At 40.2% G+C, this 20,818-nt stretch overlaps 2 protein-coding genes across 5 annotated transcripts in view; one reads left to right on the top strand and one right to left on the bottom strand.

Annotated features, from left to right (window-relative positions):
- Positions 1-52: 52 nt before the first annotated feature.
- colec11 (collectin sub-family member 11) lies at positions 53-3,358 on the bottom strand. Of its 2 annotated transcripts, none has more exons than XM_079527794.1 (7): positions 3,246-3,358; positions 2,400-2,547; positions 2,061-2,132; positions 1,326-1,397; positions 1,170-1,223; positions 972-1,067; positions 53-779 (listed from the first exon to the last, which is right to left on the bottom strand). In XM_079527794.1, the coding sequence occupies exons 1-7, from the start codon at positions 3,282-3,284 to the stop codon at positions 370-372; spliced, it is 891 nt and encodes a 296-aa protein (XP_079383920.1). In that variant the 5' UTR covers positions 3,285-3,358; the 3' UTR covers positions 53-369. The 2 variants fall into 2 exon arrangements, with proteins under 2 accessions (XP_079383920.1, XP_079383921.1); XM_079527795.1 differs by having other exon boundaries at positions 53-761.
- Positions 3,359-10,165: 6,807 nt separating this feature from the next.
- The window catches only part of myo6b (myosin VIb), a gene marked incomplete at its 5' end in the record, with an annotated part of 43,085 nt that continues 32,432 nt past the window's right edge, over positions 10,166-20,818 (top strand). For all 3 annotated transcript variants that reach the window (XM_079527830.1, XM_079527828.1, XM_079527829.1), the window contains 9 exons: positions 10,166-10,282; positions 13,426-13,495; positions 13,649-13,722; positions 14,779-14,908; positions 15,322-15,427; positions 16,616-16,671; positions 16,789-16,886; positions 17,213-17,377; positions 18,509-18,589. In XM_079527830.1, coding sequence (XP_079383956.1) covers positions 10,166-10,282; positions 13,426-13,495; positions 13,649-13,722; positions 14,779-14,908; positions 15,322-15,427; positions 16,616-16,671; positions 16,789-16,886; positions 17,213-17,377; positions 18,509-18,589 — 897 coding nt within the window. The remainder of the gene's footprint in view (positions 10,283-13,425; positions 13,496-13,648; positions 13,723-14,778; positions 14,909-15,321; positions 15,428-16,615; positions 16,672-16,788; positions 16,887-17,212; positions 17,378-18,508; positions 18,590-20,818) is intronic.

Here is a 20,818-nt window from a genome sequence, read left to right as displayed (position 1 = left end):
TAAACAGATAAATAAATAATACAAATAAATAAACAAGACAGGAGACATAAGGTTAAGTGTCTTTGTCTTTAATTAATGATGAGTAACCTGAAAATACTATAATATATATAAAAATGTAACTTCAGAATGCTGAGTGAATTACAAAAAATAAATAGCTTCATCGTATGCCTTTCATTTAGCACTAGTATTGCAGTCAACAGGGAATACATTATATAATGATGCAGAAAATAAAATTGACTGTAGTTGGATATCATTTTGCCATTTGCTTTGAAGGCAGGAGAAGTTTAGTTTAACTTGATTATTTTGCCCCACGTGTGGCTTTCTTCCACTGTATTTAGGACACACTCAACTTCTGCTTCTCTGTTCTTTTTACATACTATCTTTATCAAATTCACACACAAAGTACATGGTGGGGTGGCAGGCGACATCAGTCCAGTCCCCAGACGCCGCCATGTCAACACAGTCCTCATCATCGTAGGCATTGTTGGGCTCCCCCTTCCTCCATCTGCTGAAGGTGCTCATGGGAGAGCGGTCCACATAGGCAAATAGACCCTCGTGGTCCAAGTCATTTATACCGATGTAGACTCTGCTCAGGCCTGCCTCCGTGATATAGCCCGCTATGGCGGCGTTGGCCCCCTCATCCTTGGGCATGGCCAGGTGCCCTCCCCTCCCCTGACAGTAGATCTCAGCGTCCAAGTAGCGTTTCTCCTCCTTCACCAACAGATAGACCTTACTGTCTGTCTCTTTAATGCCAGCAACAGCTGCAGGGGAGGGCAGTGCTGAAAAATGAGCACTTCCATTTCTATGATTTTCAGTCATTTGCATTATATGCAGAGAAACAATTATACCCATGAATTAAAAACAAACTGAGAATATTATGTTGAACAGGATAGCTTTTCAAATTATTTTTGATTTGAGAATATCCTAGATATATGTTTAATGATAAATCAGGAATGTTCAAAAAATCTTACCGTTTTTAATGAACTTCAGCTCAGAGGACAACTGGGCCACGAGAATGTCCATTTCTCCAATCATCTTTCTCAGAGGTGTACACTCACATGGAACACCTGATAAGGCAAAACTGTGGAGGATTACTGCATTGACCTCATATTTTGTGCGGTGGTTCATGATCCAGTATGCCATTAAAGAAATTGTAGTAGATGTTCTACCTGGCTCTCCATTGGGGCCCTTTGGACCTGCCTCTCCCATATCTCCCTTTACACCTGAGATAGTACTCAAGTAAAACATCATATGTTAAACAGGACACATATAGTATTCATACAAGTAGTATACAGGTACATTACAGCGCTATAGTTTATAATAACCTTTGATTCCTCTTGGGCCCATTTTGCCATAATGTCCCATGATGCCCTTCTGTCCTTTAACCCCGGGTTGGCCTATAAAACAAAAACAAAAGCAATGCCATTTGAGAAATGTTTATGGGAGCACATACAGAAACAAATTACATAGATAAATCAAACTGACTGAAGTAAATTGCCGAATCCAAATAGCCTCTCAAAAAAGTAAACATTAATACAAATTACTTGACTACTCAAATTCTGTTTTCTGGACCGCCAGTTTGTGGCCTCTTTTGAATAAATTAACCAAGGATACGTTCAAAAAAAGCAAAAGCACTGTGCCATGTGTCTGTAACGTAAATTGTAGAACATTCATTCCTCATTAAAGCCTCAAGTAAACACTTGTCAGTAGCAGTGCATTCTGGGCATAATTTCTCATCTGACTTCTGACCCCAAAGTGTAAACACTTGGCAGTCTCTGGACTGCCTGGTTGTGATCCAGCCCATTACTATATGGCATGAGACATTATCATGAGAAAGCATGAGGAGTATTTGTTGAGGTGTACGGTGAATTATTTTATTTTATTTGTATTATTTGTTTCCCTAGGAAATCCTGGTTTTCAAGCTAACAGCTCTATTTTCGGCCAACGACACAGTTGTGCAACGGAATAGGCTATAAATTACACTTAAGGTGTTCTAATGGGAATAATATTTCCAATATAGCTATCTAAACAGTGCATATTTTCCAAGCAGAAAAACATACCAATCTCGCCGGGTGGGCCGACTCTTCCTGGTCTCCCTGGTGCACCTTTCTCTCCCTTCTCCCCTGGGTCTCCTTTACGAAGAAATGCTGTTAGCTGTTTGTTTTTCCCTAAATAAATACGGTAAGATGCATTTGTGTGTGTGTGTATGTGTGTGTGTGTGTGTGTGTGTGTGTGTGTGTGTGTGTGTGTGTGTGTGTGTGTGTGTCGTCACACAATAAAGTATACTGAATGTTAATGTAGTGTTCAAATTTAACATTTTGACACTTTCAGCGTAAAACGAACTCTGTAGCTACATTTATGTTTACTAAAGTAGGCAGTATGTAACTATGACTGTGTACCTTTGAGTCCAGGGACAAGGATTTGAACAGAACAGGGTTCTTCTGTCATGTGTTGTCCAAAAGATGACTGGAGCAGTATCAGCCCCATCACAGAAACAAACAACTTCTCTCCTTTCATGCTACAGTACCTGGTGATTATGGGCCAAAACTGAATAAAGACAAATAGAGAAATGAAGGTGTGAGTATATTTACAGAAATCATTGACTCAATAATTTATTATTAAACAAATAGTAATGACATACATTATCACCTAAAATGTCAGAGTAAACATAACCGTCATCCATCATCCCCTAGTATCAGTGAGACTGACTTGCTGCATTCTTGAGAAGGCAGGCTTTGATAGCAATGATAACATGAGTCAGATTCCAAAAGCTTTTAAACCAAAATCTCAAGGTAAAACAGCTATCATGAAACAGAATTAAAGCTCACAACGCGTTGCAATGTGAAGAGTTCTGAGCTTGTAGATCAGCTATTTTCAGCAAAGAGATGGTGTACAGGGGGAAATGGAGGGTGCCTAGTATAAACCCCTGGGTCAACAAAGGGTTTAATCATTGTTTAATCCTTAATGACTTCAAGTAATAAACCTGCATCTTAATCCAAGCCACGTTAAGTTTTAATCATGAATTCACACTCGACTTGAGCAACAAACTTCTGTACTGTACTGTACTGTATGCATGCAGCACAAGCAAGACAATTTTGCCAATTATTCATCAAAAGCCAAGTGTCATATCCATGGCTTCAGTAAACTCAAAGAGCCATGCTTGACATGACAAATTAATTTAGTCACTAGCATTTCACTAATTTACACCGTATATTGTATTCTGTATTTCAAGAATTATGACTCACCTTTAGGGGAATTTTCCAGCCAGAAGCAGAGAGAAGCATTAGCCTGCAAAATGATCCTCATGAGTTCATAGGGGCATTGAACAGTGGTGATCTCTCAGAGAGCATTTCATGTTTTCTCCTCAGCCCAGAATGTGTGTGATAGGCTATCCATAAACAGTGTTACAGATTTTTTTTTAAGAAGGAAAAAAAGAAGAAGCCCCAAGCAGCTGGGGCCCCACAGATAATTGGATGGGAAAGCAGCAGGGTGATTGACAGCACTTCCTGATAACACACAAGCCCCATTATACGCCGTCGTACGACGGAGTCGTGCAACCGAAAGCATGCGATCGACAAGTTCACATGTGCATCGAATCACTATGCATTGTGAGCTTGTAGATCGGCTTGTAGATGGGCTGCCTGTCACATAATAAAATATGAACTGGATTTATCAAAATAAAGCAAAAAAAGAAGGGAAGGTGTCTTCAAAGCACCAAGCACCATTTATTTATTATTTTGTGAATATAATGTTTTAGTATTAGTATAATTATTGGTGTGTGTGTGTGTGTGTGTGTGTGTGTGTGTGTGTGTGTGTGTGTGTGTGTGTGTGTGTGTGTGTGTGTGTGTGTGTGTGTGTGTGTGTGTGTGTGTGTGTGTGTGTGTGTTTGTCCGTGTGTTTGCTCTACAGCCCACTTGTTTGCATTGCCACACAACTGACACCTTTTAACTGACATCTCCCCTCTGTTCAGGATTAGGATCAAATGAAGAGAATTTGATGAAGAGTCAAAGTTACCCCCGGTCTCAGTTTACTGCTTTTTGTGATGAGGAATGATACCTTTGGTGAAACAATGAATTACTAATGAGGGGGAAAACAACTGTAGCCTACACACCACTGCTGGTGCAGACAGAGAGGGAAACAGTGAACCTGTCATACAATTATTAACTTTATAAACCTACCGTATAATAACTTTATCTCCTTCAAATAATGTAAATAAATAATAACACAAGTTTACATCAGTTCTGTAGTGCTGTTCTCCCATTTTCAACCAAGCAGATTGGCTCCTGCTCGGTAGTGAATGATGCAGTAGGCCGCCTACTTTGGGAACTCAGCTCAGCTGGCATCTTCCTCATCCCACTGCACTGATGCATTCTGTCCGCCCTCAGATGCTGAGCTGCTCCATCACATCGCCACCAGATGGAGCCAAAAGCCCACAATACGGACTGGGACTATTTTATACTTCGACCTATCGGACACTGTAGTCCTTTTAAGTAGGCCTATATGGCTACTCGAGTTCCTTTGCCACTGCTATTTATCAAGATTAGCCTAGGCTATGTTACCTATACGGAGACATGGCAAACAGCAAGACAGAATGGTCTTATATGGTGATTATTAACTCATTGTCCTCTCACATCGTCTTTGATCTCTTTTAATTAATTTGGTTTATTGGTACAGAAACATATCGTAGATGGTACAGAAACTACTCGAACCCATGAGAATGGAGCCCAGGCCAGTTTCCCCGTAGTAGGCCTATTACATGTTATTGTCAGAGTAGCAAAACAAAATTGATTTTGTGAATTTTATAAACTATAGCTCAAACTGATGTTTTTTTAAATAGTAAACTATACTACAGTAGGCCTATATTACTTAACATGTGTGGGCAATATGTCGATCATGCAGCATGCTAGTGGTTTGCATCATCTTGTGTAGGTAATCCGATATGGCCCAATACAGGAGTAGCTATCAGATATCCTAATTAGATTTACAACCCCAGTGGTGCTTTCAATGGTGGATTGGGTGTCTCCTTCAAAAATCCCCCCCAAAAGTTTTAGATTACTTAAATCTCTCAAATATTCATGAGTCTCAAGGCAGCATTTGTTCTCCTTTCATTGCCGTGAAGGGGGTGGTGTTGACGCCAAATCGCCAATTAACGCATATAGCCAATTCAACTAACTTTTGGTGTCATTTGGTGTAGGCTAGTGCAGTCTGAACAAGTAACAAAGCATACAGTGAAACAAATCGCTCTAGATGTTGGGTGCATTCCCGGTGCGATGCCGTCGTACTACGGGGTATAGATTCTAGGCTTCAGTGTGACGTCAGCGGCTGCTTCCCTGGACTTCAGCCTCCTGCTGCTGTCATCCAAGCCTGAAGCTCCATTCATCCATCCCGGGGAAGACCGAATCCAGCTGGAAATACCCATCGCCACGAATACGCATGAGGGACATTACATGCATAGCTGTTGCACTACTTTCACGTGTGTCTGTCTGAAAGATATACGAGGTAAGTGTCTCCGTTTTTGTCTTGTAGATTAACTTTTACACTTGCTGGTGGTGTTGCACTAGTGAGAACAGAGTTTGACTAGCCTAGAGAGCGCGACTACGGACTTTAGGCTACTTTTTAAGCAAGTTTATCTGGTACGGTACCAATCATTGCATTGGTGCAACAACAGATATAGATGAAATTGATAGTTGATAGATTAAACGAACATGCAGTTGAGCCTAGTTTAAAACAATAGTAGTAGTAGAGTAGCCTAGTAGTAGTAGTAGTTATTAGTACTGTATAAATAATAATAATAATAATGTGTTTGTGGCTACAGTTTATCTTCCTCGTTATTATAGCTACAGTATTTATTCATTCATTCATTCATTCATTCATTCATTCATTCATTCATTTATTCATTTATTTATTTATTTATTTATGTATTTATTGTTTTGTTTAAACCAGAAAACCTTGCTCGTGATAGTGAAGTGTGGTTTGCTTTTAACAGTGTACTTTACCCATATCCTGTTGGCCTACAGCAGATACTTCAATGTATTTTCCATATCCTTTTGCCTTGGAGAGAACAGGAAGCAAGAGGCGGTGTGTGTGTGTGTGTGTGTGTGTGTGTGTGTGTGTGTGTGTGTGTGTGTGTGTGTGCGTGTGCGTGTGCGTGTGTGTGTGTGCATGCATGCATGCGTGTGGGTGTGCGAGCACGCCTGTCCACAGTGTGCACGCAACAATGAATCCATGTCCACACCACCATCACAGCCACAGGATGTCGTCAGTCATGTCGTCAGTCAGTGTGCTGTTGTGCACACCTGTGTATGTCCCTGGCTACCCTCACACCTGACACCTTATTACCTGACATTTCCCCTCTGTTCAGGATTAGGGTCAAATACTAAGAGGATTTGATGAAGAGTAAGAGTCAAAGTTACCACTGGTTTTTGTGATGAGCCCTTGGGAATCTGGTCAACTACGTATAAGGGTTTAAGTGGTTAATAAGCATGGATTCTTATCAGTCTTCAAACAGCAGGCCTGCATGTGATGTTTCTATGTATGTGCTTGGAAGCTCACTTGTAGTTTAAGTTATTTTTATGATGAAAACATTTCCTGTTGACATCATTAAACATGGACAGTAGGAAACTGTGGGAAAGTTTTGTTCTAATTACACTTCAGGATGTCTTGACATGCCTTGATCCCAACATGAGATCTCACATGAGAGACTGATGGTAGACATGCAGGACTGACAAAGTAATGCAAATGCAAATGCCTGCTTCCTCCTTACACACCAATGTCTTGTTCTATGCTCACTGTGGTGTTAATATTCATCACCACACAGAAATCTGTCTGTTCAGTTTGTGACAATCATTATCATAAACTAAAACCAGACGCCCGAGCGTGAGAAGCGACCTCGAGGTTGCGTGCGCCGTGCACGCATCCACCTGGGTGACGGCAGACTGCTGGGCGAGCATTGGGGCTTTGGCATGGGGGGGGGGGGTCAGATCAACAATGAACAATGAAGCTCCATATATGGAGATCTAAGGGGTTGAGGTTTGAGCAATGAGGTGAGATGTAGAGTTGCTGGCAGGCTCCATATATGCAAATCTAGGTGATGATCCATGTATCCAGGGTTTGATGAGGTCAGTGTCGTGATCTTCATATATGGATACGGCCATATATGGAGCATGTCACGAGGTGTGACGGACTGACGACCGTATAAATATGGTGGCGTGACGTAGTCACTGACGTAGTCACTGACGGGACTGACATCTTTTTCAGGTTTTCATAGTAACCTTCGGTCGCAATAATTATCACTCTTGGGTCTTGCATGGCAAACAAGTCAAATAGACAGACATAGGCTACTCAAATTAATTCTTACCAATAACCTGAATCTAGATATCTTACCTTAGATGAGGTGAGGTAGCTGTGTGACATGCTGCTAAAAACGGTTCCAGTCAGCATTGTGGGATCAGATCATTGACCTCCAGTTGCTTACAGACTATCAGTAAAAGCTGGGAGAAAGTCCTCTCACTGGAAGGATGCCATGATACTCCGTTTAAAATTACACATGCAAACCTAGCAGAGTATAGTTTAGTTTATTGGCACAATGAAGAATAAAGTGATGAAAATGTGATAATAATGATACTATAGGAAGAGAAACCTAGAAATGACAGAGAAAAAAAGACTAGTGTGTCAAAATAAATTGCTAATTTATGAAGAAAAGCATTTATGCTTCTCAATATTGCAGTTAAGGCCTTGTCTCTGACTTTAGGCTCAAAGCTGTTAGCTGTTGCTATTACTATTTGCTATTATTATTATTATTATTTGGAGTTCATCGTCAACTTGCCTAGGGCCTTTCAATGACCAAATTGAGGTCTTTTTGCTCTTGCAGTTGGCCATTGCAGTTCATTGACGTTGGAAATGTTTTTCCTGGTGTCCTGATGGCTGACATTCTTCAAAGCTTCCTACTGTAAACAAAGACTCATTATTCTGGTCATGTTATGAACAGGCAATATATAATGATGAACTGCGATAACATGCATGTTTATTGCCCTATGCTAACATTCTTATCTAGTCCCTAGAGGAGCCCAGTAATGAATGATGGTCTCATACTGTACGTATAATACAAATGTACGCATAATAAAAAAAATAGAGACATATTTTGCATCTAATCATACACTCATCAGACAATGCCTGACATACAGGATGCATTTTCCACCCTCCAATAACCTTTATTACACCTGTCTCCATGTGATACATATTTTGTTGACTTTCTTTAAAACATCTGTAATTAATCCTTTTGAAACATATTACACAATCCTCAGTGAGACTAATCTAGTCCATCTTTCCATCTGTTGTATTTCTGTGCATTTCTTAACCACTAAGTCTGATATACTTCATAGTAGTATGATGAATGGCATTGGGGACATTTTGAAACATTTTGTCTAGAATGACATGACCTAATACAGATGCCAGGACCAAATTATTATGGTTAAAGGCAGTTGAAAGTTGGAGCAGTATGGTATTAATGTCCAAAGTGAGCAGCTAGTCCCATAATATGGGACTCACCAGAACTGGCTTATAGTTGATGATAAAGCAGTAACAAAGTAAGTAAGTAAAGATTTCTCAATGGAACATTGAGAATATTTTTGATGAACTAGACTACAAAATTGCTTCATCATCTTGGAGATTATGTTTGAATGGGGTGTTATGGTGCAGGTCAAGATGGGGCCATCAGGACAGAGGTTGTCAGTGGTACAGTTGAACTGAATGAATGGACCTGCTGATCTTCGAGGCATTGCTGAAGGCTGCATCAGCAGTTTCCAATTCCTGACCCCTTTCACAATTTGACCTCAATCCCCGGAGCTAATTGGATAGTGTGGATGTCAGCACTGCCACTCTGAGGAGTGCACTGTTTGTAGGATTAACTGTCAAAGGTTGATGGTTAAACACACACCTATCATCAATATCAGAGTTACAGTGAAAGGTATAAACCAGGCTTTCTTTTACTTGTCTGAAGTTCTCAGATTGTTGGCCTACTTGTGTCCTGGAACTTATAAAAGACATGATTACAGGTCTGACTTGGTAAAGAAAAATCAGTTAAAAGTTAAAAGGAGTTAAAAGGATATTGAAAGGTAACTTTTTGCCAAAGCATCAATTACACATTCGTCTTGTCAAATTGTTCCAACAAGATTACATTGCAAAGTAATTTCCAGGTAAAATATATTTCATGAGATATATGTAGTGCCTTGGGTCTTTAGCAATACACCCGCCAACCAAGTGTAAAGTCAAGTGGATGTCAATCTTTTTTCTGCTTTTATTAATAGGACATATAATGGAGATAGACAGGAAACAGGGAGAGACTGACATGCAGCAAAGGTCGGGATCGGGACTCGATCACGCGACACACTGTCAGGCATGCGCCTGGACCGCTAGGCCAGCAGGCACCCAATCGGATATCAATCTACAAGTTCACAACAACGTGATGCAATGTGATTCTTGTAGATTGGCTATTATTGCAATTTTGGAAAATGTTTGCCTATAATTACATCCCAAAATAACAAACAAGCGTGAAGGTCAGAGCAATTATACAGACTGTAGGTCATCCCCAACAGAGCTCATTTTCTGGTATGCCATGTCACTTGAGGTGATCCTGTTCTCATCAGTTGTTTCAGGATTCCCTCTGGAAATAGCTCCTGTTGTGTCCCAGTGGGAAATCCACACTGCTTGCAGTGGGATGACTCCAATGGAAAGCAATAGAAACAACACTGTAATGTCATGGTTCCGCATAACCAAAAATGTAATGATATACTTTGTTTTCGTGAGAATTCAGGCTGCATCAATGTGAGATTATATTATATATTGTTGTTAATCAGTGGGGGCTTTAGTGGTTTAGGATGTTATCAGACGATTTAATAGCCATCATCAGCCCTTATCAAGACCTTATCAGCTAGCGGCTAGCTGACAAATGGGCTAGCTGCTAGCCCATTTGTAACTGCTACAGCATAATACTAGTCTCCACTGTAATTATATGCTACATATTTCATATTACATATTACTGAATGAATGGTCTCTCTCTCTCTCTCTCTCTCTCTCTCTCTCTCTCTCTCTCTCTCTCTCTCTCTCTCTCTCTCTCCTCTCACTCCCACTGTACAGCTGACTGGAGGTGATGGAGGAGGATGGAGTCATGGAGGATGGGAAGCCAGTATGGGCGCCCCACCCCACCGACGGGTTCCAGCTGGGCATGATAGTTGACATAGGAGCTGAAGCACTCACCATAGAGCCACTGAACCAGAGGGGCAAGGTGGGTCGCACGCACGCACGCACGCACGCACGCACGCACGCACGCACGCACGCACGCACGCACGCACGCACGCACGCACGCACGCACGCACGCACGCACGCACGCACACACACACACACACACACACTCTTGTGTTAAGGTGGGTCAGCCATGCTACTTCTTGTGGGTGTGGAGGCCCCTGCAAGAGATGCACTCTCAGCCACAGGTGGCATGAATTGGTTGTTTGCTAACTCGATCCAGCACACGCGCACACGCATGCACGCACGCATGCACGCACGCACGCACACGCACGCATGCACGCACGCACGCACGCACGCACGCACGCACGCACGCACGCACGCACGCACGCACGCACGCACACACACACACACACACACACACACACCTACACACACATACTGTACTTTCATTATATCGGGACACACACATTTCGGGAGTAGAGTAGAGTGAGTATAGCAAATTCAAACAGTCTTTTACCATGAGATTGGTTATTACTCATACAAAGTACCAGTCTAAGAGTACCAGGCAGCACATACACATTGAAAAAAGAAATGCTGTTTAGCTAAATTGCAATTTCAAGGTTGGAAAGGCGTTAACACAATGAGTAAAACGTGAGAAACCTGAGAGAGTGCATGAACAAAATGTGGTGATGCACAGGCACATGAATAAGTAAACAGTGCAGCAGCAGGTGTACTGATAGTATTGCCTTCAGGGAGAGTTGGTCATTAGGAGGAGAAGGCCACCTGTTACACCCGAGCCTCCTTATGTCCCCAGTGTGTGTTGTCTTCACTGAGGAGGCTACGAGTGGCTCTAATGTTTACAAGAAGCACAGCAGCAGGCCCTTTCCACAGCAGCCATTTTGAAAGGTAAACGCAACTGAAGGTAATAGTGTTAATTGTGGGTGTGTTTCATTTAGGACCTAAATGAAACACGTACATTTTAGGTGTTTCTGTGTGCCACTGTGCCAGCATGGACAGCTCCTGTACAGTCAACTTCATAGTGGCACACAGTAACATTAAATTAAACACACCCAGTTAGGTTCTTACTAATAATAACCTAAGTAAGTAATAACCTTCAGCTGTGTTTACGTGTCAAAATTGCTGCTGTGAAAAATACATTTCTTGCGATGTTCTTTTTCTCATAACAGTAAACATTTTCTGGATGTCTCTAATGCACTGTGGTCAACTCACATCACATTTAATAAACAAAACAGAGCCATTTGCACACTCAGTTGCTACATCGTTAGAAAATACCACTGAATTAACATTATTATCAGTAGACTGTGTGTTAGTCTTCATTTCATGCCTTTGTGAAAACCTAGAGCCAATCTAGGTCAGGGGTTCTCAACGTTTTTTGTCTGGGGACCCCCGGAAATGCTTTGGCCGTGTCTCGCGAGTCGCGACCCCCGCCCAGCCCCTCTCCCTACCCCCAATACAAATTGACCGCTACAATAACCTTAATAGCGAAAATACATCATAAATAAATACTGAAACCAGATATAATCATTAAGGAAAGTTTATGCATACACTATGTGTACTATGTAAACTCTTAATTTCCATTTTATTCAAGCTATTCAGTTGCAAAAAAAAAAAAAAGGTTATTTTTTTTTATTTTTTGGGGGGGGGGACCCCCCAAAACTATTTGGCGACCCACGGGTTGAGAACCCCTGATCTAGGTGATGAAAGGCTCATTGAGTTTCCTTTATGGTTGAGTTGAGCTCATTAGAGCCTCATGTCAGTATTATGACCCTCGCTTGGTTCTGCATGGCTGATGAGTGTACCCACTTTTTTGTTTTGCTTTGTCTACTCCATTAGTTGGACACACAATATGCTATTTTGTCTGGCAATGTCCCATTTGAGTCACGGTAACGAGCACACAAAGCATGTTCTGTTTATGCTAGCATTCCACTTGCCCCAGTAGCTCAGACATGCAAGCATGCACTGCACACGCATCATGCACCTCTGTGTATACACAGCGACGTTGGGGAGAGGAAACATTAGATGCACATGCAATTTCTGGAAATAAAGTGAGTGTGAGTGGAGGTGTGTGTGGTGCGCACTGGGGGGCAGTTGGACACGTGACAGTTGGAGTTGCTTGCAAACAAAAACTGATTTACTAGCCTGAAATCATGTTTGCATGCAACACTGTCGTGTTACAGTGTACAAATTAGTCTTAACTCTATTAATAAACAGGTTGTTTTGGTTGCCTTCTGAAGGTCCTTTTTAGGTACAGAATCAATAAATACAGTACCCTCTGCCTGTTTTCGTCACAGGGGAGGTGCTTGGGTGTTTTTAATAATACAGTGACTCATGGACTGCTCCGCACAAGATCAGCACACACACACACACACACACACACACACACACACACACACACACACACACACACACACACACACACGCACACACACACACGCACACACGCACACGCACACACAGGTGCTCAGATCCTGTTGCTCTCCCACCAAATTATTCATCATCCTGCCATGTCTCTCCTTGTTTCTCTCACAGCCGGCTTGTTCCATTGAGTTTATTTCCATTAACTCATGGACTCATGAACAATAGAGCATGAATATCAGTAACTCTTTCAGCTTGTGAAGGTGTAGCATCAAACATCACTACTGTGATCTTTAACCCTGTAAGGTCAATAATAATAATAATAAAAATAATAATAATAATAATATATTTTATTTGAAACATCACTTTTAGCTATTTTTATATAAATATTTAAAACAAATTTAAAGGACCCATTTGGATAGTCCATGTGTCCTATTTCTTATCCTTGCAATGCCATTGGATTAATGTGTTAATTTGTCCGGCACTATGAACTCACGTAATATGCGACCATTTTGAATTTTCTGGGGGGTCCAAATCACAAAAATGTGCAGGGCAGGTCCATGGGATATGCCTGAAAATAGTTTGAGAAAAGCTAGTCAAAACAATTACCGAATCTTACACGTTGATATTAAGAAAAGGGGCCTCCTTCAACAACATGATGGTGAAATTCACGTTTATCATTTGTCAGACATTGCTACTGTATGGTTGTGTCTGCCCACTCTGCGCCCATTTAATATGCTCATAACCATTTGTTTGGTTTCATTACTGTATCTTACCAAAAGCCATTTTCTGCTTTTCATGTTGCAGACCTTTCTGGCTCCTATGAGCCAAGTCTATCCAGCAGAGGATGACATCAACAAACATGTAGAAGACAACTGTAAGTTACCACCATTCAAAATGGTACAGTGCATTAATAATAAAATATTTTGAACGGGGATGAATTATAATTAAATTAAATGCTTGTTTGTATTTTGAGTGCACTTTTAATATTGCTTTGTTTGTTTGTTTGTTTGTTTTGTGTTTTGTTTAGGTTCACTAATGTACCTGAATGAAGCCACTCTTCTCAACAATGTCAGAGTGCGGTACAGTAAAGACCACATTTACGTACGTTTACTTCCTTACACACCTCCATGTTGTACGAACAGTAATATGTGGACATTGTTGTCCCATTGCATCTTGGGAAGGTAGCATGAGGACTCTTTCTGAGACAGAAAGAAGATTGCCTGACTGTCCTTTTCCCTTGGGGGGGTAATCGAGTGCCAGGTGGTTATAAGGGAGGAGAAGCTAGCGAAGGGTCACTGAGTGAGTGGTACACCCAGTCACCCCACTTAGGAAATGAGTGACAGATGGTAGAGGGAATATCTCAATAGTTTTAAATAGGTCTTTTAAATAAGTATTCTCTTACTTGTGTGTAAGAGAATACTTGGTAGACAGCTGTATGCTGCACTGACACAATACACAGAAAAACAAGGGCATGGCAAGCCTTTACCTTCAGGACATGGTCCACCCCTACACCCCTTGCTACACACAGATCGGCTAACACAGGACGTCTGTCCCTCCCTTCTCCACAACACTCTGGCCAATGCTCCAATCGTCCTAATATCTTCTCCCTCCTGGCTCCCAAGCTGTGGAATGATCTTCCCCCTCAGTCAGGACTGCAGACTCACTCCCTATTTTTCACTGTTGTCTCAAAACTTAGACTCTGCCTCACCCCCTATCACACTGTTGGTACATGTTAAAATACCGCAGATGTATGTTGATTTAACTTGGTTACATATGTTATGCTATTCACTGTAGACATACAGTATTGTTTGGTTATGCTTAGAATGTTATATAGATATCATATTGTTAATTGTTTAGATGCTAGGTTTGATGTTTCTAGTTCTGGTGTCCTAATTACTTTTCCTAATTGATTACTTTGTAGCACTAATTTTCTTTGCACTCTATTTACATGTCCATTTACCCTGTGATTTGTTTACTTGGGTTCATGCTATTAACTCTGATCTTGCATTTTGTAAGCTGCTCTGGACAAGAGCATCTGCTAAATGCTTACATTGGAATAGGCTACTGTTTTCTTGTCCATTGATTATAACCATCATAAGTTTCTTTAAATGCTTTGATGATTCATGATTACTAATTTTTCTATTTGCTTCTTTACAGACATATGTTGCCAACATATTGATAGCTGTGAATCCATACTTTGAGATCCCCAAATTGTATTCTCCTGAAACCATCAAGTCCTATCATGGAAAGTCCCTGGGTACACTTCCACCTCATGTATATGCTATTGGTAAGAGCATTCCGTTTTATTTCACATACTGCATAATCATCACACATAAACACATAAATAATGTGCATGTCTAACATTGATGCGAGAAACAACAAGCTACACTAATAATAGTACTTGTTACTGTAGTTAGTTTTTCTGTAGTATTGCGAAACGGTAAATCCTGGAAATGTATTGTATTTATGTATTTAATTTAAATATGTCTTTTATACTAAAGGCTCTCCTGAACATTTGTGAAATTAACTCACAAAAGTAAAATGTGTTACCTCCAAAATCATATACTCTAATTCAGTTTTATCTCATTCACAATACAGCCAAGATATTTTTGAATTGAGCTTTTATCAGACATAACTTTATTTGTTATTCAAGCAACTTAATATTAAATGCATTGTCTACGTTTATCTTTCCTCCCTCAGCGGACAAGGCTTACAGGGACATGAAGTTTCTGAAGCTGAGTCAATCCATCATAGTTTCTGGTGAATCTGGCGCTGGAAAGACTGAAAACACTAAGTTTGTCCTCAGGTATGGACACATCCATGTCACATACCGTACCCACTACGGTACTGCATTGTAGTCAGGCCCGGATTTAACCAGCTCCACCTCAGGGTGCTGGAGGAAAGTGTAGGGGGGCAACCCGGGTGTAGGGGCGCAACCCGGGTGTTTGGGGATTAAATCCCCAAACACCCGAAATGCATAGAAAACTATTAGTAACTACTTTGAATTAGGGACGTTAAGGTTGGCAAATCAGGTCAGAGCATTATTCCAGCTGGTCGCCTAGGTGCAGAGAGCGGTCTGACTGAGATTTGTATTTTTTGGATGATGAAATGGTGTTCGCTTGGTGTTGTGACAGTTGCAGTTAGTTAGTAGCGTAGTGTTTCAAATCGTTTTAAATATAAGCCATTTAATATTAAATATCTTTGAAATGTGGGATTTTTGCATGCCATCATGCCCCCCCCCCCCCCCCCCCCCCTATGCCCATACGTATATCAGGCCCTGATTGCAGTGTTGATTTTAAAGGCAAATTCTGATTTAGTTTAGTCATAGTCTTTTGAATAAAATTACATTTAGTTTTAGTCGTATTTTAGTCATGAAAAGTTTTAGTTTTAGTCCACTAACTATTGTAATGCCTGATTTGTTTTTCTTTGTTGCATGCTGAAAATTGCCAATCTAGCGCAGCGTGATGCGTTGTAGATCGGATTGTAGATCTGCTATTTTCAGAGCACAACACCCGAGCACAACCAAACATAAAATGACTTAATTGTCTTAGTTCTACTGGATCTCTTCTCCACTAGTCCCATACATGTATGCTAAGAGAAAAAGGACTCTCTTTATATTATGACAAGATATTATTTTATTAAGCTGTAAAATAGTTTTCAATGCATACTTGTTATAGACATTGGGCTATATCTTGCGATACCCCTTACCCCTTATGCCTAAACTTATTTGGCATTTTTTACTATTTTGAAAAACCTTTTAAAATAGTTCAAACAGCCAATCTACAAGTACAAGCTCACAACGTGTCGATGTAGATTGGCTAGTTGAACTATTTTAAAAGGTTTTTCAAAATAATAAAAATGGCAAATAAGTTTAGGGATAAGGGGTAAGGAGTGGCGCAACATAGGGCCCAATGTTCTTAATTATTCTCTATAACCTGTTATGTCATTATTGTTGTTACCATGTTGATACATGTACTGTATCTCCATTCTATAGATATCTGACCACATCATATGGAACCGGTCAAGACATTGATGAAAGAATTGTTGAAGGTAACTAATTAATATATTCATATATTTAGACATTGAGCTAGACAGTGAATAAATACGGTAATAACATTGTTGCTTTGATTATTAAATTAAAATGTTCTTTTTACTTTTAAAATTCAGCAAATCCTCTCCTTGAGGCCTTTGGAAATGCAAAGACCGTCCGTAATAATAACAGTAGTCGCTTTGGGAAATTTGTGGAGATCCACTTCAATGAGAAGGTAATGATGCTTGTCTATAATAGTTTTTATTATAAAGAAATTATATTACTATTATATACTATTCCACCACATTAACTGTGATTATTGGGCTAGGTTAATGTTCTTATCTAGCTGAAATTGTTTCTGCTGCGCTACATGCATCATTCACATACACATACACAAAAAAACAGGCCAAATTAACTACACAGGAAAACAAAATATGCCTGATATATATTTGGCTAGGTTTAGTATACAGTATATCAGGCTTAATTTGTGGACTTGCATCATGCATCAAGTAGTTGTACAACGCAAGTAAAAGAGTTTCTTTCCTGTATATTACCAATTAGAATGCAGTTGTGGGCGGGTTTGTGTCTCACTACCTGCTGGAGAAGTCGAGGATCTGCATGCAGAGTAAAGAGGAGAGGAACTACCACATCTTCTACAGGCTCTGCGCTGGGGCCTCCGAGGACATCAAGAAGAAGTTCCACCTTGATTCTCCTGACAGTTTCAAGGTGAATGGGCTTACACGGTCGTCAGGGGTCTGCATTCATAAAGACATGCTGGCATTTTGACTCTGATTATGTTTGGTGATCACCAATCTGGGAACCCATCGGCAAGAACAAGGAGAAACAGTGCCCTCTGCTGTTTGTTTCCTTAGCGCGGAATCTGTTCTTGAGAGAAGGTGATCACAAAATGTTGTAGGCAGAGAAATGAATAAGGGCATTTCATTTCTGACCCAGGATACAGTTGAGTTTAGTTTTTACAAAGTATTTCAGGGGAAATGCTGACATATTATGATATTTTGACCCAGGATATGTCTAGGGTTTGCACACTCAGCCATAATTAAGTTAATTTATAAGCTGCTGTTGTACAATCATACATGCACACAGCACAGGTTACAGACACTCACAGAAGACACATTTTAGAAGCTGCAAATAGAAGGAGCTTATGGCTGATTGACGTCTTTGAAAGAAGGTGAATGTTACTTGAGAATGGCTTTACTCAAGGTACCTACCTACATGTAAATCTCTTTGTTAAATAGGCCATATTTTCTGTTAGATTGTACCTATTGATTACCTAAATTATATGATGTTTTCAGATGTGTACTTTTTAATCCAGCTTCTGCCAGTGCAAAGTAATCTGGTCCTGTGCAAGTCTACATGAGCCCACTAGATGTCACACCAGTTTGCTTGCAAGTAGCTTATGTGATACTTGTGCATTTAAATAAATCATCAAATCAAATTCCCCAGTGAAGTCAGTCCCTCATCAGTGACACTGTATTCAGTGGCATATCAATAGAGAGAACAAAGGTCCTCCCGTAAAAACGCCATAACAACACTTAACAGAACAAATACGCAACCGTGGCCATTGTTTGAAGTTGTTTTGTCACAGCATCATTATATCAAGTCCCTTAGGTGAGACCCACATCAACAGAGGCAATTATCTGACGTATGATTCACATCTAGTCAAGTGTGAAGTCATATTGGTAGATGACAAAGAAAATTGTTTTTTGATGATGAAAAACAACACAACAAGCCCCCGAAGGTTTCCCCACAAGAAGATTACACTGAATTGTGTGTCTGAAATCTGATTATCCAAATATTAATCATGCATCTGTGTTTTTGATGCTTTCCTACTTACAGTATCTGAATCGAGGATGCACCAGATATTTTGCTGATAAGGACTCGGATAAACAGATTACGCAGAACCGCAAGAGTCCTCAGGTAATACCATGTTCTTTCAAATTTGAACCCCATTAACACCACTGTGCTTTTTATATGTAATTATTATTCATAACTTTGTATCACCTTTTTCACGTTTTGTTTTATTGTTTGTTTATTTGGGGCGTGTTATTCTGTGATTAACTAATTGCAACTTGGCATGTACAGGCTTGTTTTACATTGTGTTACATTTGCCAGTGATGTCATGACACTAGTGTGAAACCTGGTATCCTAGTTACTTTAGGGTTTATGTTATTTACTCTGATCGTGCACTCCGTAAGTTGCTTTGGATAAGAGAGTCTGATGGAAGCCTACATTTTTGAAATTGTAATAAGTGAAACAAAGTGCAAAGTGTGTTGTAAGATACAATCATTTTGTGACCAAATATTGAAGTACAGTGTAGTAGCCTACTATCCCTGGTATTTTGGGTAGATTGTAAAGAATCTGAGACAATGTTGTACAGACAATCTGCTACTATTATAGAAATGCAGTGGGAAAGTGAAATTAACCTGAATAAATCCTCAACAAAATCGTTTATGGAAAAAAAAAATCGACAACGTCTGCACATTTAATTATGCTATATTTGTATATCAGTACAATAATTGTAACAACTCACTCCCATGGGGACTTATTATCTACTAAATGAATTAATTTCACTGGCATATCTTTCAAACTGGAACAGTACATACAGTACTGTACCCTTACATTAAAAAAACAATTTTGTAACAGGTTACTACTTTTCATTGCAGTAAATGCCTCAATCTTAATTAACTGAGTGTACAAATGGTTCCCTGTACATTTGTACACTCAGAGTTAAATTAACGCAGAGGATTTTACTGTGTATAAGCCAGACTTCCAGGAGCAGTATGTAACAGCAGCTCTTCATGGGGATCCACTGTCACCACCTTTCCCCCCTGCTATCAAATCAAGGTTTTACCAACAGCTATTTGCATTTACTCCTTGGAAAGTTAGACCAAGGACACAAAACAGTTCTTGGTTCTCCATCATGTTGTTGCAATTGTCAAGACTATGGTATGTTTCCATCAGCTTTTCAAAATGAAATTGAGGGGCGCCCAATGTGCGTGCGTGCGTGCGTGCGTGCGTGCGTGCGTGCGTACTCACACGCACACATAGCTGCGTAATTGGAGCGGTTAGGCACCGCTCAAAAACACTAATACAAGGACTGACTGGGGGAACGAGACTGATATACACATGGGGTGATTACAAATGAGATACAAATGAGATACAGCTGGGGCAAAGAGAAACAGAACCAAGGAAACTAGACTACGGAACAACATACACAGAAATACAAGACCTAGATGCTATACAATCATTAATGAGACAAAGTCTGAGACTGTGACAGTGGCAGTGAAGCCTTCACTGTGTGTCTGGAAGTGAGCAGAGTATGTGTGAATAACATTGCATTATGACTGACTAATGAAGTGATTTGTGTATCTTTACATCCCCTCACATGTCGGTGGTAAATAGGACGATAAGGTGATCTTAAGTGTTTTTGTTTGTTTGTTTGTTTGTTTTTTCTTTCTTTTTTTCCTTAGCAGGAAATACTGCTCTCTGCTCTTTGTAACATACATTTTCAACATTCTAAATGGGTCCAAGTTTATTTCTTTATGCAGTGTTGGTGAATATCAGTAGCTGACATACGGAAATATACTTGGACCCAAGCCGTTGCCTATAGCAACCCAATTCCACTGTCAATTAGTGTAATTGTCTTCTCCAGTGTAAACACTGAGATGCTCATATTTTATTTTATGTGGCTGTTTGCAGAGCAAACAGGAAATGAGAGTGCATGCGTCTTCTCTGTCTGCATGGAGGTACACACTACACAGTCGATTCTTCAGTGTTCATTTAACTGAAAGAGTACACAAACGGAACTTATTTGTACACTCAGATTTAAATAACGCTTTAAGGAGTGATGTGTGTTCAGAGTGTAAAATAGAATATGTTCTTTTCTGGTTTTCAGTATTTCAAGCTTTAGACTGTCACTGTAAGCCAACCATCACTTAATTACTGACCAAATTGGGGGGGATAATTGGCTACTGTAAATGAATAAATCAGTAAGCTATATAAATAAAATTGCTTTGGTTGAAGCAGAGCACGCCGACACCAGTTGATTACTATAATCATCATGAATGTGATCTGAGGTTTTCCAGTGACATTCTACAGTATGTTGCATGTTTATCCTTTCTGCTTCTCAGCAAAACTACTTATGAC

This window comes from Electrona antarctica (genome assembly GCF_951216825.1).
Source record: "Electrona antarctica genome assembly, chromosome: 18".
NCBI lineage: Eukaryota > Metazoa > Chordata > Actinopteri > Myctophiformes > Myctophidae > Electrona > Electrona antarctica.
This window is presented reverse-complemented; position numbering and strand designations above follow the sequence as displayed.